Genomic DNA, 16130 nt, shown 5'->3' with positions numbered 1-16130 from the left:
GTGTGTGCAAAATTTCCGGTCGTTCGGACGAGGTTTGATAGACTTTTTGATCGAATTCGGAATTTGGAAGTTTTTGGAATTCATACGCTTGAATCTGATGATTTGATGTTTTGATGTTATTTTTAGTGTTCTGAAGGTTGGAACAAGTTTGAATGATGGTATGGGATATGTTGGCATGTTTGGTTGAGGTCTCGAGGGCCTCGGGTGAGTTTCGAATGGTTAACGGACTAGTTTTGGATTTGTTGGAATTGCAAAAAAATCTGGCGTTCAGTTGCTGGTTTCCTTTCTTCACATTCGCGAGGGGAGTTTCGCGTTCGCGAAGGGAACCGGAGGCAAGAGAGGATTTGTGCTTCGCATTCACGAAGTGGGAGTCACGATTGCGAAGGTTTGTATAGTGGTGCATCGCGAACACGTGATCGGTATCGTGTTAGCATAGAGGAAGTGGAATAGCTGGTCCCTCAAGGCATTTGTTCTACGCGTTCGCGTAGTAGGCGTCGCGTTCGCAAAGAGGTGAGTCAGTTATGCATCACGTTCATGAGAGGCTCCACGCGTTTGCATAGAAGGAATTTTGGTCATTGAAGCTTTGTACTTTGCGAACGCGAGGGTGCTGCCGCATTCGCGATGAAGAAAATATCTGGGCAGACAGATTATATTTGGAAATTGAGGGTTTAAATCCAATATCACAAAAACCATTAAAGAGCTCGGGAGAAGGTGAAATTTTAGGAGATTTTCAGTGGAGCACTTGGGGTAAGTATTCTTCATTCATATTTGGTTTAATTCCATGATTTAGTCTTGAATTTCATCATTTAATTTAAGAAATTAGAGTGGAAATTGGGGAAAATGGAAGAAAAGTTTGAAAATTCTTTTGAGGATTTGAATGGGCAATTGAGGTCGTATTTTGATGAATTTGATAATGGTAAACTCATGAGGGAATAAGGATTCTAGTTTTGTGGTTTCCATCGAATTCCGAGACGTGGGCCCAGGGGCTGGGTTTGGCCAATTTCGGGATTTTTGGTGTAAATTGGATATTTCGAGTGGGATTTGTTCTCTTAGCATATTTTGATGGTATGAATCTGCTTTTGGCTAGATTTGGAGCATTCGGAGGCCGAGTCGAGAAGCAAAGGCATCGCGGGCTAGAGTTTAGACCGGATGAGGTAAGTAATAATTGTAAATGTCTGTCCTGAGGATATGAAACCCTGGATTTCACATCGTTGTGCTACTTTGAGGTGACACACACGCTAGATGACGAGTGTGGGGTCGTGCACCATTAGAGATTGTGACTTAGTCCATCCCGTATGACTGTTAAACCACGTATTTGGTTGAAAATTTATTTGCTATCATTGTGTTTTGGAATGTATTGTATTGTTTTGGGTTGAATGCCATATTTGGGCATCGTGCCAAATGTTTTGGGACCCTTAGGGGGATTTTTACTACTATTCCTCACTTATTTGATTACATTTTTCTACTCAGTCATGATGTATTCTACTATTTTCATAACTCAGCCATATTTACTCGTTTTTGACATTTTAAAGGATATTTTGGGTTGAGCATCATGTTTTACTGTTGCCCGAGTGGCTTGAGAGATTTCTGACTAAGTGAGGCCGAGGGCCTGTACTGTGAGGATACTGTGGGATCGGGATGCACGCCGCAGTAGTATGGTACTGATTCATGATTAAAAGGCTGAGGGCCTGATTTGTTATGCCACGAAGTGGCTTGTTATGAGGATGAGGGCAAGTTTGATTATGCCATGAGATGGCTTGTTATAGTGCTTGGGCTGTAGGAGCCCCTCCGGAGTTTACACACCCCCAGTGAGCGCGGGTACCAAGTGTGGGTGATATGATGTAGCCCGAGGGGCTATTGTTGTTTCATGGTCTTTCCCGAGGGGCTGTTCTTGATCCATGTTTGCCCGAGGGGCTTATTACGAGTGATTGTGAGGTAGCCCGAGGGGCTGGGTCTGTTGATATTATGTCCGAATGGCGGTTTATGGTACATGTTTTGCCCGAGGGGCTGTTTACGTTTCTATCATTTTGTTTACTTACTATTTTTATCACTCGTTTGAAACAATTGAAAGTTGTTTTAAAAGATTTTTACTGAAACGGAGCATGATTTATGAAGTAAATGATTTCTGTACTGTGTTAGAGATGTCCTTCATTTGTTGAAGCGTTATGACATGGTTTACGTGTTTTCTTACTGCTCAGCTTTTATTTACTTTATTACTTACTGAGTTGGCGTACTCATATTACTCTCTACACCTTGTGTGCAGTTTCAGGTATTTCTGAACCCGATAGCAGGTGTTGATTGCTCAGTGGTAGAGTCATTGGAGTTAGCAAGGTAGCTACCCGACGTCCGCAACCCTGCTTTTCTCCCTCTGGTATTCCTCAGTTTGTTTTAGTATATTTTTAGAGCTTAGTAGATATTCGTGACTTGTGACACCCCGTTGTCGAGCTTGTGTATTTATTCTGCACTGTTTATTTAGACTTACATTATGAGATATTGATTAATTAAAGGCTTAAAAATAATTTTTTATTGAATAATGGTTAATTCGGGAATTGTGTTGGCTGGCCTAGTTTCACGATAGGCGCCATGACGACCGAGTCGCTTTTAGGGTCGTGACACTTATCAATTAATTTTATCAATTAGTTAGATAGTGTCTCGTTACCCAATAATTAACCAATTACCCACATAATTAAAATTTATCTCAAATTACTTAAAATACTACTCATTTTTAATATACTTTATACATTATATTATCATGGTTATATGCTACCTTGTATGGTACTAGTCCATTAAGATCAGGTATTATTGCTCGACCCGTGTTTTATCCCAAATCGGCAACCTTCAACAAAACTCGTTTTCTTTAATTTGTGTACCCTTTATCTTTCATGACACTTACTTACTTCTTGTTATAAATAGCATAAATACGTTAACCTCAAGATAATCTCATCTCCAAATCTACGTTGATTAACTGAAGACAAAACTTTAACGTACGAAAATGCGAGATGTAACATCCTTCCTTTCTTACAAACATTCATCCTTGAATGTTTAACTCCCCGGGATCTATATAACTTTGGCAATGACTCGTTTGTAACAATACTACTACCAACTCTTCCTACATAAACACAATGATTTAACGCCACATAGGACCACAATCATCAATAACGACAATGTCCTCACACGACCAATGACAATAACTAACATAGGAATCCATACACATACCTTAAGGTTGTGACGTCTCAGTTGGACCATTCTCTGGAGAAGAAAATAAGTAGGGATATCTAGACATCATGTCTTCTTCGGCCTCCCAAGTAATTTCTTCCACATTGTTGTTTATCCAAAGTACTTTAACCGAAGCTACGTCTTTAATTCTCAATCTCTGAACCTATCTATCTAGTATAACTATGGGAGTTTCTTCATATGATAGCTGCTATGTGACCTGAATGTCGTCAACTGACATAATTCTGGAAGGATCTCCGATACATTTACGGAGCATAGACACATGAAAGACTAGATGTATAGGCTCCAAGTCCGAAGGCAAGTCCAACTCAAATGCTACCTTGTCTACCTTGCGTATGATCCTATATGGTCCAATGTATCGACGGCTAAGTTTTCCCCTTTTTCTGATCCACATAGTGCCTTTCATCGATGATACCTTTAGGAATACCCAATCGTCAACCTGAATTCCAAGTCTCGACGTCGATTATCCGCATATGACTTCTGACGGCTTTGAGCTTCTAATAGCCTTTCCTGTGTAAGCATAATTTTCTCGATTGCCTACTGTACCAATTGTGGTCCTACTAATGTATCTTCCCTAACATCGAACCACCCTATAGGCGACCTACACTTCTGTCCGTAGAGAGCATCGTATGGAGCCATCTGAATACTGGAATGGTAGCTATTATTATATGTGAACTCAATAAGTGACAGATGATCATCCCAGCTACCTTTGAAGTCTATCACACAAGCTTGTAACATATCCTCCAGTGTCTGAATAGTATGCTCAACCAGTCCGTCTGGGGATGAAATGTTGCACTAAGACTTACTTGAGTCCCCAATCATTTTTGGAAGGACCTCCAGAAGTTAGCTGTAAATTGATCTCCTCTATATGAGATAATAGATACAGGGAAACCATATAGTCGTACTATCTCATTAATATAAGGCCTTGCATAGTCCTCTAAGGAATATATAGTTCTAACGGGCAGAAAATAGGCTGACTTTGTAAGCCTATCAATAATCACCCATATCGAATCGAACGTATGCTGGGTACGAGGTAAGCCTATGATGAAATCCATAGTGATAACTTCGCATTTCCAAGTCGGAATCTCCATAGCCTGCAATAATCTGCCAGGTTTTTTATGCTCAATATTAACTTGCTGACAGTTAGGACACTGAGCAACAAACTCCGATATATCCTTTTTCATTCTGTCCCACCAATATACTTCCCTGATATCATGATACATCTTTGTCACTCCTAGATAGATAGAATAACGAGAAAAGTGAGTTTCTCCTATAACCTGCTGGCGCAGCCCTATAACATTAGGGACACATAATCATCCTTGATATCTAAGGACCCCATCTTCTGTAATATCAAACGGTGACTTCTCCTTCTGAGGGGTGGTATCCCTATAATGAACTAACACAGGATCATCGTATTGGTGTTGCTTCACTTTAGTTACTAAAGAGGATGTTGTCGTATCCTGAAGTGGTGGTTGAACAGGCTCAGGTTAATAAGGGTAAGGCTAAAGAAAGTGAACAAGTTGCAGAACAGGTGGTACCTCTTGCGCCACAAAATTCCAACAAAGAACAACCATCAAGCAGTGGACAAAGACTGATGCCTGCACCATTCCCTCAGAGACTGGCAAAACAAAAGAAAGAAGATCAATATAGGAAATTCATGGAGATGCTTCGTCAGATTCTATTGAATATCCCTCTAATGGATGCTTTGAGGGAAATTCGAGGCTATGCAAAAATGATGAAGGACCTTATGTCATGGAAATTTGACTTTTAGGACCTTTCCACAGTAACTTTGACACAGACATGCAGCGGGGTAGTGACAAGACCCATGGCTCAAAAGATGTCTGATCCAGGTAGGTTCACTATTCCGTGTACTATTGGGAGTTATGCTTTTGTAAATGCATTGTATGACTTAGGAGCCAACATAAACTTGACGCCTTTGGCAATATATACAAAACTAGGCTTTGGCAGAGCTAGACCGACTTCGATGCAATTGCAACTGGCTGACCGCACGGTTAAAAGACCGATGGGGATTCTTGATGATATGCTGGTACAAGTGGGAAAGTTTGTATTCCCTACAGACTTTATTATTCTTGACTGCCAGGTGGATGAGGAGATACCCATCATTCTGGGGAGGCCATTCTTAGCCACTGGGAGAGCATTGATTGATTGTAAAACTGGGGAATTAAAAATGAGATTGAACGATGAAGAAGTAATATTCAATGTTCAACAATCTATGAGGAGACCCAGTGAATATGCAAATTGCTCACTTATGGAAGTTGTGGATGTGATCCTGCATGAAGATGATGACACCCTGAATGCCAAAGATCCATTGGGAGCTTGTTGGACAAATTTAGAGGATATGGATGGTGAAGGGTTGGCAGAGTGGGTCATGGCACTCGAAGGCCAAAGATTCTGGAAGAGGGAACTTCAGTTTGAGCCCCTTGATTTAAAAAAGAAAGCTACACCACCTTCAAAACCATCAATAGAGGAATTACCACAGTTGGAGCTGAAACCGCTTCCAGCCCACCTTAAGTATGCGTTCTTGGGTCCCAATTCTACCTTGCCTGTTATTATATCATCTGGTTTGCTAGTTGTGCAGGTAGAACAATTACTGCAAGTGTTGCAGGAATGAAAAACTACCATTTCTTGGACCATGGCAGACATAAAGGGTATCTGCCTGGCCTTTTGCATTCATAAGATTCATCTGGAAGAAGGGCACAAACCTTCCAGGGAACATCAACGAAGGAGGAACCCAAATATGAAAGAGGTAGTGAAGTGGTTGGACACGGGCATCATTTTTCCCATCTCTAACAGCAATTGGGTAAGCCCCGTCCAATGTGTAACAAAAAAGGGTGGAATGACAGTTGCACAAATTGAGAAGAACGAGTTGATCTCAACTCGTACAATCACAAGGAAGAGGATTTGCATAGATTATAGGAAATTAAATGCAACCACCAGAAAGAACCATTTACCCTTGCCCTTCATTGACCAGATGTTGGACATGTTAGCTGGACGATTCCATTTTTGTTTCTTGGACGGATACTCGGTGTACAATCAGATCTCAATAGCCCAGGAAGATAGAGAGAAAATGTCCTTCACATGTCCGTATGGCATCTTTGCCTTTTGGAGGATGCCCTTTGGACTTTGCAATGCACCGGCCACATTCCAACAGTGTATATTAGCCATTTTCACGGACATGGTCGAAGAGATTATGGAGGTGTTTATGGATGATTTCTCTGTGGTAGGGGATTTATTTGAAGATTGTCTTCACAACTTTAAAAGAGTGCTCAAATGATGTGTGGAGACAAATTTGGTGCTGAACTAGGAGAAGTGCCATTTTATGGTACAAGAAGGCATAGTGTTGGGGCATAGAGTGTCCAAAAAGGGGATTGAAGTAGACCATGCAAAAGTTGGTGTGATTGAGAAGCTCCCAGCACCCACTTCAGTGAAAGCATTGAGAAGTTTCCTTGGGCATGCCGGATTCTATAGGCGGTTCATCAAGGATTTTTCAAAAATTGGTAACCCCTTATGTAAGCTTTTTGAAAAAGACCAGCACTTTATGTTTTCTGATGATTGTAGGTTAGCATTTGAGGAGCTGAAAAAGAGATTGGTGACTACACGCATCATTGTTGCACCCAACTGGGAGCAACCATTCGAGCTGATGTGCGACACCAATGATTACGCTATAGGAGCGGTTTTGAGGAAGCACAAGGAGAAAATTATGCACCCAATTTACTATAGAATCAGGACGCTTAGTGGTGCACAGCTGAACTACATGGTCATGGAAAAGGAAATGCTCGTTGTAGTATTTGCCTTCGACAAATTCATGTTATACTTGATTGGCTCTAAAGTTATTGTTTATACTGACCATGCAGCTATTAGGTACTTGATAGAAAAGAAGGAGTCAAAGCCCCGCTTGATTTGATGGGTTCTATTGCTACAAGAATTTGACCTGGAGATTCGTGACCGAAAGGGGACAGACAACCAAGTAGCAGACCACCTCTCGAGGTTGGAAGGGGCAGAAAAGAGAACGGAGATTAAAGATATCATTGAGACATTCCCGGATGAGCAATTACTTGTTGTGACAATGGAGGAGGCACCATGGTATGATGATATTGTTAATTACTTAGCATGTGGTATTGTACCTCATGATCTCCCCTTAATTCAAAAGAAAATAAAATCTGTGATTATCGGGTGTATTATTGGCATGAACCTCTATTGTTCAAAATATGTGTTGATAACATGATCCGGTGGTGTATCCCCGGGCAAGATCAACCCTTTGAATTGCAGGCTTGCCATGATTCGCCATATGATAGAAACTTTGGAGGAATTCGGACAACAACAAAGGTGCTAGAATCAGGCCTGTATTGGCCTACATTGTTCAAGAATGCCCATGCTTGGGTCAAAAGCTGTGATGAATGTCAAAGGATGGGCAACAAATCCCGTCGTCATGAGATGTAAACGACCACAATCCAAGAGGTGGAAGTGTTTGACATGTGGGGGATCGACTTCATGGGGCATTTCATAAGCTCATACGGTAACAAGTATATACTGGTTGTCATTGACTATGTCTCCAAGTGGGTCGAAGCAGTTGCTCTGCCAACCAATGATGCGAAAGGGGTGACCAGTTTCCTCAAGAAAAACATCTTCACACGTTTTTGCAACCCCCGAGCAATAATCAGTGATGGTGGCTCTCATTTTTGCAATAGAGCATTTGCACGCCTTTGTAGAAGTATGGAGTTCTCCACAAGATAGCCTCACCATACCACCCACAAACAAGCGGACAGGTGGAAGTATCCAACAGGGAAATCAAAAGTGTCCTCTCAAAAACAGTGAATGCAACAAGAACTGATTGGGCAAGGAAGCTGGATGATGCATTGTGGGCATACCGCACCGCCTTTAAAACTCCAATTGGTATGTCACCATACAAGTTGGTATTTGGAAAGGCATGCCACCTTCTGGTTGAGCTTGAACACAAAGCACTGTGGGCATTGCGGCAGCTGAACTTAAACATGGAAGCAACGGGCACCACCAGAGTTAATGGGTTGCATGAGCTTGAGGATTTCCGGTTTCAGGCATTCGAGAGTGCTAGACTATATAAAGAAAGGATGAAACTAATGTATGACAAGCACATATTGGATCGGAAATTCAAACGCAATGAATTAGTGTTGCTGTATAACTCAAGATTGAGGTTGTTTCAGGGTAAGTTAAGTCCCGATGGTCAGGACCGTTCGGAGTGGTGCAAATATTCCCAAGTGGAGTTGTGGAGATCGAATCTGAAGATGGGACGAACAAATTTACAGTGAATGGGAAGAGGTTGAGACATTACCTTGGAATGACTGAAGAAAAAGGGGATAGCATAGTGATAACGTTGAAGGAGCCCCAATACACAAATAAGGATTGATGATATGAGTTTGTGTCGTGTCGCGCGCTGCATGGGAGGCAACCCATGTTTTCTTTTGTTTCTTTTTTTTGTTTTGATGTTGTACTTGATGTGTATGAAACTAACCATTTTATTAGCGTATAGGGCAATATTGGTGCATATTGGGAGAATTAGGGGTCAAGAACCAACTCCGGAAAGGTAAAAAATGAGAAGAAAAAACAAAAAAAAATCTCAGAAGACCACAGTTCGGGTGCCGCATTTTCGAAATATTCTATTTCTGGGCCACCGCGACCACTGTGGGATCACAGCACGGGCGCAATGAATTATGAGTATTCTGTTTTGTCCTTCTTCTTTCACCGCGACCGCGGTTGAACCGCGACGCGACATTCTGCCTCCCAGGTAAGTTGTAATTAAAAAAATTAATTTTCTTTTCTTTTTCTCTTCTAAACCCACTAAAAATAAAACCCCACTTCCCCCAATCCCCCCCCCCCCCCAACTACACCCCCCCCCCCCACACCCACACACACACACTTCCCCCACTCTTTTTCTCTTACTCTAAATCCCTAACCCCATGCCCCTTTCTTCTTCTTCTTCTTCCAATCTCTCATAAACCCATTCCTCCCCCCCCCACACACACTTCCAACTCCCTCCTCCCCAACCTCCATTACACTCCAACTCTACAAGAACCAGGTATGTCATGATTTCTTTCTCTCTTCTTCTCCCCTTTTCTTTTGCAATTTTAATGTTTAAGTTGTTGTAGTATGTATAGTTAAATTTTTAGTTTTCTTTTCTTCTTTTTAATGGGTAATGTATAGAATGTAGTAGAAAAGGGCATGGTGTTGTTGTGTGAAGTTCATTGTGTTGAGTTGTGAAGTGATTGTGGTTGATTTGGGGGGGGTGAGTTTGTACTTTCATGGGATAAGTGTGTTAAAATATAGTTCCATGCACACCAAGTGCTTGTGAAATTGCCCCAATTGAGCTGTAATGGCTAACATGACCATGGTGGTGGTGAAGTTTGAGTAACCACCCACAGTTCACATAACTCAAATCCTCACTAATGGTAGCCCTTGTTTTGGCAGGTACAACCCGCGCAAACATGTCTAGTGGCAACCAATTTGTCAAACAATCTGTGTGGCTTGACGGGATCAAATATGGATAAAGTCGAGATTTACCCTGAACTCCCAATCTCTCACTTGGGATGATAAGTGTTGGCTAACAATCATCAACAATCGTTTGCTGCCATCCAGCAACACTACAGATGTTAATCGGCTAAGAGCAGCAACGATTTTCTATTTCGTCAACCACCATGATTTTGACGTGGTCTGGCTCATTCAGGATGAAATGTTCATTCGCTCCCCGAAAATACTGAAAGGGTTCTACTTCCCTTCCTTGGTCACCAAGCTGTGTCGTGTTTCACGAGTTCCTGAAAATCTCATAGTAGATGGGATGTTGCCATTAAAAGCCCCATTCAAGGCTAGCAAAATCATAGTTGGGAAAGAGCAGGTTGTGGCGGATGATGATGATAATTATGTGGATGATGATGATAAGGGAACTATGCATGTTACCACCCCACTAGGGAAGAGTGCTGATGAGGCGGGCCTATTATAGGCTCGTCGGAGTACCCGGATGACTGCCTTGGAACAAGACATGGCTGGCCTACGCACTTCGGTCACTGACCTGAGTGCTAGAGATGACACTTTGGCTACTCAAAATTCTAGGTCAGAGAAAAAGATCAGGGGCTGGCTTTGGGCGCTAGGACAAGCGAGTCACCTCGATCCTGGCACCATCTCCGATCAGTACTGAGCACTAGGGAAGTCCCTTACTTACTCTTCTTTAATTTCCTTGACATGGGGACATGCCAAATCTTTAAGTGTGGGGTGGGGCACGGTTGTTGTTGTTGTACAATTGTATAAATTTGTTTGGTGTTTTGGTTGTTGTTAATTAACTTCGACTTGGCCCGAAGACGGACACCTCTCGACGGGTCTCTTGAGGGACTTAAGTCGAACGAAAAAAATCTTCTACTAGGTAGTGTATCAACTTTCCCTTGATATTTCTTTAAACCACGGTTCTTTTCCAAGGGTTTCCATTTGAACCGGGTGTAGTTATAAATAGGATCCCTTAACTCCATGGTACCTTGAATAGAGATTGCTTTAGTGTGACACTTAGGCTCATTAGTTGACTCTAGTAATAATGCCTTACATTGTGTGTTCTTGAGTTGGCTTAAGCACCTTAAGCAGAGTGTCCGAGGTCGTTTATACATAAGTTAACATCCGGTCAACTATTCCAACTTAACCTTTCAAATAAGAGACTAAGTGTCTCAATTCACACTAAAATCTCTCTGGACCCGAGCCAACCAACTCGGTAAGACATAATACACCTGAAGAACTCAAAAGAAGCAGAAAATAGGGGAACAGGGCTATAACTCTTGAAACAATCGGTCGGGTCGTTGTATCCTTCCCCTCTTAAACAAACGTTCGTCCTCGAACGGGTCTAGAAATATACCTAAAGACTTAAATAGGTGTAGATATCTGCTCTGCATCTCCCGCTTGGTCTCCCAAGTAGCTTCCACCACGGGCTGACCTCTCCACTGCACTTTCACAGAAGTTATATCCTTTGACCTCAACTTTCGAATCTTCCACTCCAAAATAGCCACCGGCTCCGCATCATAAGTCAAATCACCATCCAACTGAACCGTGCTGAAATCTAAAACATGAGACAGATCACCGATATACTTCTGGAGCATAGAAACATGAAATACTGGATGCACACTCGACAAGCTAGGTGGCAAGGCAAGCTTGTATGCCACTTCCCCAATCCTCTGAAGTACGTCAAAAGGCTCAATGAACAGAGGGCTCAACTTTCCCTTCTTCCCGAAGCTCATAACACCCTTCATGGGTGATACCATCAGCAGAACCTTTTCACCAACCATTTAAGACATATCACAGACCTTCCTGTCAGCATAACTCTTTTATCGCGATTGCGCCATGGGAAGCTGCTCCTGGATCAATTTCACATTGTCTAATGAATCCTGAACCAAGTCTGTACCCAAAAGCCTAGCCTTGCCTGGCTCAAACCAACCTACCGGAGATCTACCCCATCTCCTATATAACGCCTCATACGGAGCCATCTAAATACACGACTGATAACTGTTATTGTAAGCAAACTCTTCGAGCGGCCGAAACTAGTCCCATGAACTACCAAAATCAATGACAAAAGCACGTAACCTGTCCTTCAATATCAGAATAGTGCGCTCAGACTATCCATCCATATGGGGGTGAAATTTTGTGCTCAACTCAACCTGAGTGCCCAACTCTCGCTGCACGGCTCTCCAAAACTGCACTGTAAACTGCGTGCCTCTATCTGAAATGAAGGAAATTGGCACACCGTGCAGGCAAATAATCTCTCGGATGAAAATCTCAATCATCCGATCTGAAAAATAGGTAGTACTCACAAGAATGAAGTTCTCGGACTTGGTCAGCTGATCCACAATTACCCAAATAGCATCGAAGGCCATGGGAGCCCAACTACAAAATCCAAGGTGATCTGCTCCCACTTCCACTCTGAAATCTCTATCTTCTAAAGAAATCCACCCGGTCTCTGATGCTCATATTTTATCTGCTGACAGTTAAGACACCGAGCAACAAACCCAACTATATCATTCTTTTCCTTCTCCACCAGTGGTGTTGTCTCAAATCCTGGTATACATTCGCGACACCCGGATGGCTGGAATACCGTGAGCTTTGGGCCTCCTCCGGAATCAACTCCCGTATCCCATCTACATTGGTCGGCCATGCATCCTCAACACCCCATCGTCTCCAAACGTCATATCTCTGGCATCATCGTGCTGCACCTATCCTTGAGGACAAGCAAATGAGGATCATCATACTGGCACTCTCTGATGCGATCAAACAAGGAAGACCGAGAAACCACACAATCTAGAACCCGACTGGGCTCTGAAATATCCAATCTCACTAGCTGGTTGGCCAAAGCCTGAACATCAACTGCAAGAGGTCTCTCCCAAACAGAAGTGAATGCAAGACTGCCCATACTCACAGCCTTCCTAGTCAAGGCATCGGCCACCACATTGGCCTTTCCAGGGTGATACAGAATAGTAATATCATAGTCCTTTAGCAGCTCCAACCACCTTCGCTGCCTCAAATTGAGATCCTTCTGTTGGAACAAGCGCTGGAGGATACGTTGATTAGTAAAATACCTCACAAGACACACCATAGAGGCAGTGCCTCCAAATCTTCAACGCGTGAACAATGACAGCCAACACCAAATCATGAATAAGATAGTTCTTCTCATGGGGCTTCAACTGGCGCGAAACATAAGCAATCACTCTACCCCCTACATCAAGACATACCCAATACATATCCGAGAACCATCACAATATACTATATAAGAACCAGAAGCTGATGGTCGAACTAGAACCAGAGGTGTGGTCAAGGTAGTCTTGAGCTTCTGAAAGCTCACATCACACTCATCCGACTACCTAAAAGGAGAACCCTTTTGGGTCAATTTGGTCAAGGGCGATGCAATAGACCAGAAACCATGCATGAACCGACGATAATAACCAGCTAAACCAAGAAAGCTCTGAATCTCTGTAGCTGAGGATAGTTTGGGCCAACTCTGAACTGCCTCTATCTTCTTCGGATCCACTTGAATACCCTCACTAGATGCACGTGCCCCAAGAATGCCACTGAACTAAGTCAAAACTCACATTTGGAGAACTTAGCATAAGCTTCTCCTCCTTCAATCACTACAACAGAATCCGCAAATGCTGGGTATGCTCTTCCTGGATACGAGAGTACAACGGGATATCATCAATGAATACAATAACAAACGAGTTGAGATATGGCTGAAATACGATGTTCATCAGATGCAGGAACGCTGCTGAGGCATTGGTCAGCCTAAAAGACATTAAAAGGAACACATACAAATCCCCAAAATTCATCCTCCAAATCCCTAGCCTCAAACCCCCAAGTTTCACTTCAACACCATATAATCTAGGTGGGAAAATCAATGGGAAAACAAGATTTATGATTAAAAAATGAGTACAAGAAGCTTACCTCAATAATCCCCTCGAAAATCCTCTCCAAAATGGCCTAAGTACGAGTCCAAAATGTTGAAATAAGACTAAAATTGCGGACCCTTAATAATAAATATTCTGCCCAGGTTTTTCGCACTTGCGGCCCTCTATCCGCATCTGCAAAGCCATATTTGCATTAAAATCCCCGCTTCTGTGGAAGTCAATTACCCCAGCTTCCTTCTCTTATGCGATTACTGCACCGCATCTACGCATATCACAGGTACGAAAATCACATCGCACTTGCGGACCCATGCTCGCATCTGCACTCTACAATTCGCATATGCGACCATCGGAGAAGCGGTAATGTCCTCGCACCTGCGACTTCTAAACATCTCGCCCTTGGTCATACCTGCAATCCTTGCCATGCTTTTGTGGGCTCGCACTTGCGGTGCCCACTTCGCAGGTGAGGTTACACAAGAAGCAGCAGCACTTTAGCTGCATACCTCAACTCAAACTCAAGCCATTAGCCACCCGAAGTCAACCCGAGGCCATCACGACGTCAACCAAACATACCATCAACCTCCAAAACATCATACAGACTTAGTCGAATCCTAAAATCACCCCAAACAACATCAAAAACATGAATTACAGACGGATTCAAGCCTAATGAACTTCAAAATTTCCAAATTCTACAAACAACGTCAAAACATATCAAACTACGTTCGATTGACCTAAAATTTCGCACACAAGTCATAAATGACACCACAGACCTAGTCCAACTTCCGGAAATCCAATCCGATCCCGATGTCAACAAGTCCACTCCCGGTCAAACTTTCCAAAATTCCAACTTTCAGCATTTCAAGCCTAATTCCACTATTGACCTCCAAAACACAATCCGGACTCGCTCCTAAGTCCAAAATTACCTAATGGAGCTAATAGAACCATCAAAATTTAAATCCGAGGTAGTTTATACTTAGGTCAACATCCGGTCAACATTTCCAGCTTAAGATTTCAAATAAGAGACTAAGTGTCTCAATTCACTCTAAAATATCTCCGGACCCGATCTAACCAACCCGGTAAGACATAATACAGTTGAAGAACACAAAAGAAGCATAAAATGGGGAACAGGACTATAACTCTCGAAACAACCGGCCTTGTCATTACATAATGCACGAAGAGTGATTTCGTCTTATCTATTGATTTATGATGAAAGTGAGAGTAAAAGAATGAGGGTGATGACGTGCAGTATTATTGTTCCATTATGAGGTTGAGAGTAAAAGCACGAAGAGTTGATGTCGTGGAGTTTTATTCATGTGTTTATTCGTTTTACTGGTTAAAGGCATATTGACTGTTCTGATAATCATTTCTGTTGTAATTATCGTATCTTGTACCCCTTTCGCTTGTCCCCTCCCAATAGTACGTGTTTAGCCTTTAGTTGTTGCTATCTTGTACGTATATTAGTGTTTGCACAGGTTATTTACGTGGGTGTCTTGTCATAGCCTCGTAACTATTTCATCGAGGTTAGGCTCGACACTTACGGAGTACATGGGGTCAGTTGTACTCATACTACACTCTGCACTTCATTTGCAGATTTTGGTACGGGTCTCAACTGTTCGTGAGGTGTTTTAGGTCGAAATTGCTTTTGGAGACTCGAGGTAGATCTGCTGGCATCCACAGAACTTGAAGTCCCTTTCCAATTCCCCTATTTACTGAGCATTTTTCATTCATGACAGTTATATTTACTTCAGACTATGTTTGTAGAGATTTTAGAAGCTCGGGAGTTGTGACTCCAGATCCGGGTTGTACTAGATATTATTGGCTTTTATATTATTCCGCACTCAGTTTTAGTTTTATTTTGGCTTGATCGATTTTGTTATTGGAATTGGATAAATTTGGCTTAAAGATCCTCTAACATGGGCTTGCTTAGGAAGTGAAATGTTAGGCGTCATCACAGTCCCGAAGGTGGGAATTCCGGATCGTGACACCTTTTCTTCTAATTCTCTAAAAAACTCTCAAAAGAATTGCTTCTTCTATGTCAAGAAATGCATGCCTCACCGAACTCCATCTTAGTTCTTGTTCTTTTTATTTTATTTTTTTCTACCAGCATATCAGAAAAAGTTTATCCTTTCACATAGTTAATATGGAGTAACAAAATATCTCACAAAACACTTCAAACTTATGATGTTACCATGTAAATCGTAAACCATGACAACTCCAATATATAATGACATTTATTTTGCTCAGTTATAGTAAAGTGTGTCTTTGAGGGATAACTAAAAAATGTGGGAATACTTTTAGAGGAGTACTTGACTTTATTTCTTTTACGTCAATTTACTGTGTCAAAATATTTATCTATACGCAATAAAATTTGTCTTTTAATATGAAGAAAATTCAAAAAATCATGTTCTTGCCAGTCTTGCAATGTATGCAATCATGACTCGAATTCCTTCTTTTGTTGTGCAAAACATGAATTGTATCCTT

General features: G+C 42.1%; 2 protein-coding genes across 2 annotated transcripts; both read left to right on the top strand.

Annotated features, from left to right (window-relative positions):
• The first annotated feature begins 5059 nt into the window (after nucleotides 1-5059).
• LOC107775872 (uncharacterized) lies at nucleotides 5060-5866 on the top strand. Its single transcript, XM_016595672.2, has one exon. It carries the CDS (start codon nucleotides 5060-5062, stop codon nucleotides 5864-5866), a length of 807 nt encoding a protein of 268 aa, XP_016451158.2.
• A 708-nt stretch (nucleotides 5867-6574) lies between these two features.
• On the top strand, nucleotides 6575-10225 carry LOC142180857 (uncharacterized). Its single transcript, XM_075252956.1, has 5 exons — nucleotides 6575-7084; nucleotides 7193-7375; nucleotides 7965-8436; nucleotides 8755-8815; nucleotides 9865-10225. The coding sequence occupies exons 1-5, from the start codon at nucleotides 6575-6577 to the stop codon at nucleotides 10223-10225; spliced, it is 1587 nt and encodes a 528-aa protein (XP_075109057.1).
• The last annotated feature ends 5905 nt before the right edge of the window (nucleotides 10226-16130 follow it).

This window comes from Nicotiana tabacum, chromosome 5, assembly GCF_000715075.1.
Source record: "Nicotiana tabacum cultivar K326 chromosome 5, ASM71507v2, whole genome shotgun sequence".
Classification (NCBI taxonomy): Eukaryota; Viridiplantae; Streptophyta; class Magnoliopsida; order Solanales; family Solanaceae; genus Nicotiana; species Nicotiana tabacum.
The sequence above is the reverse complement of the archived record's forward strand: the minus strand, read 5'-3'. Positions and strand labels throughout refer to the sequence as shown.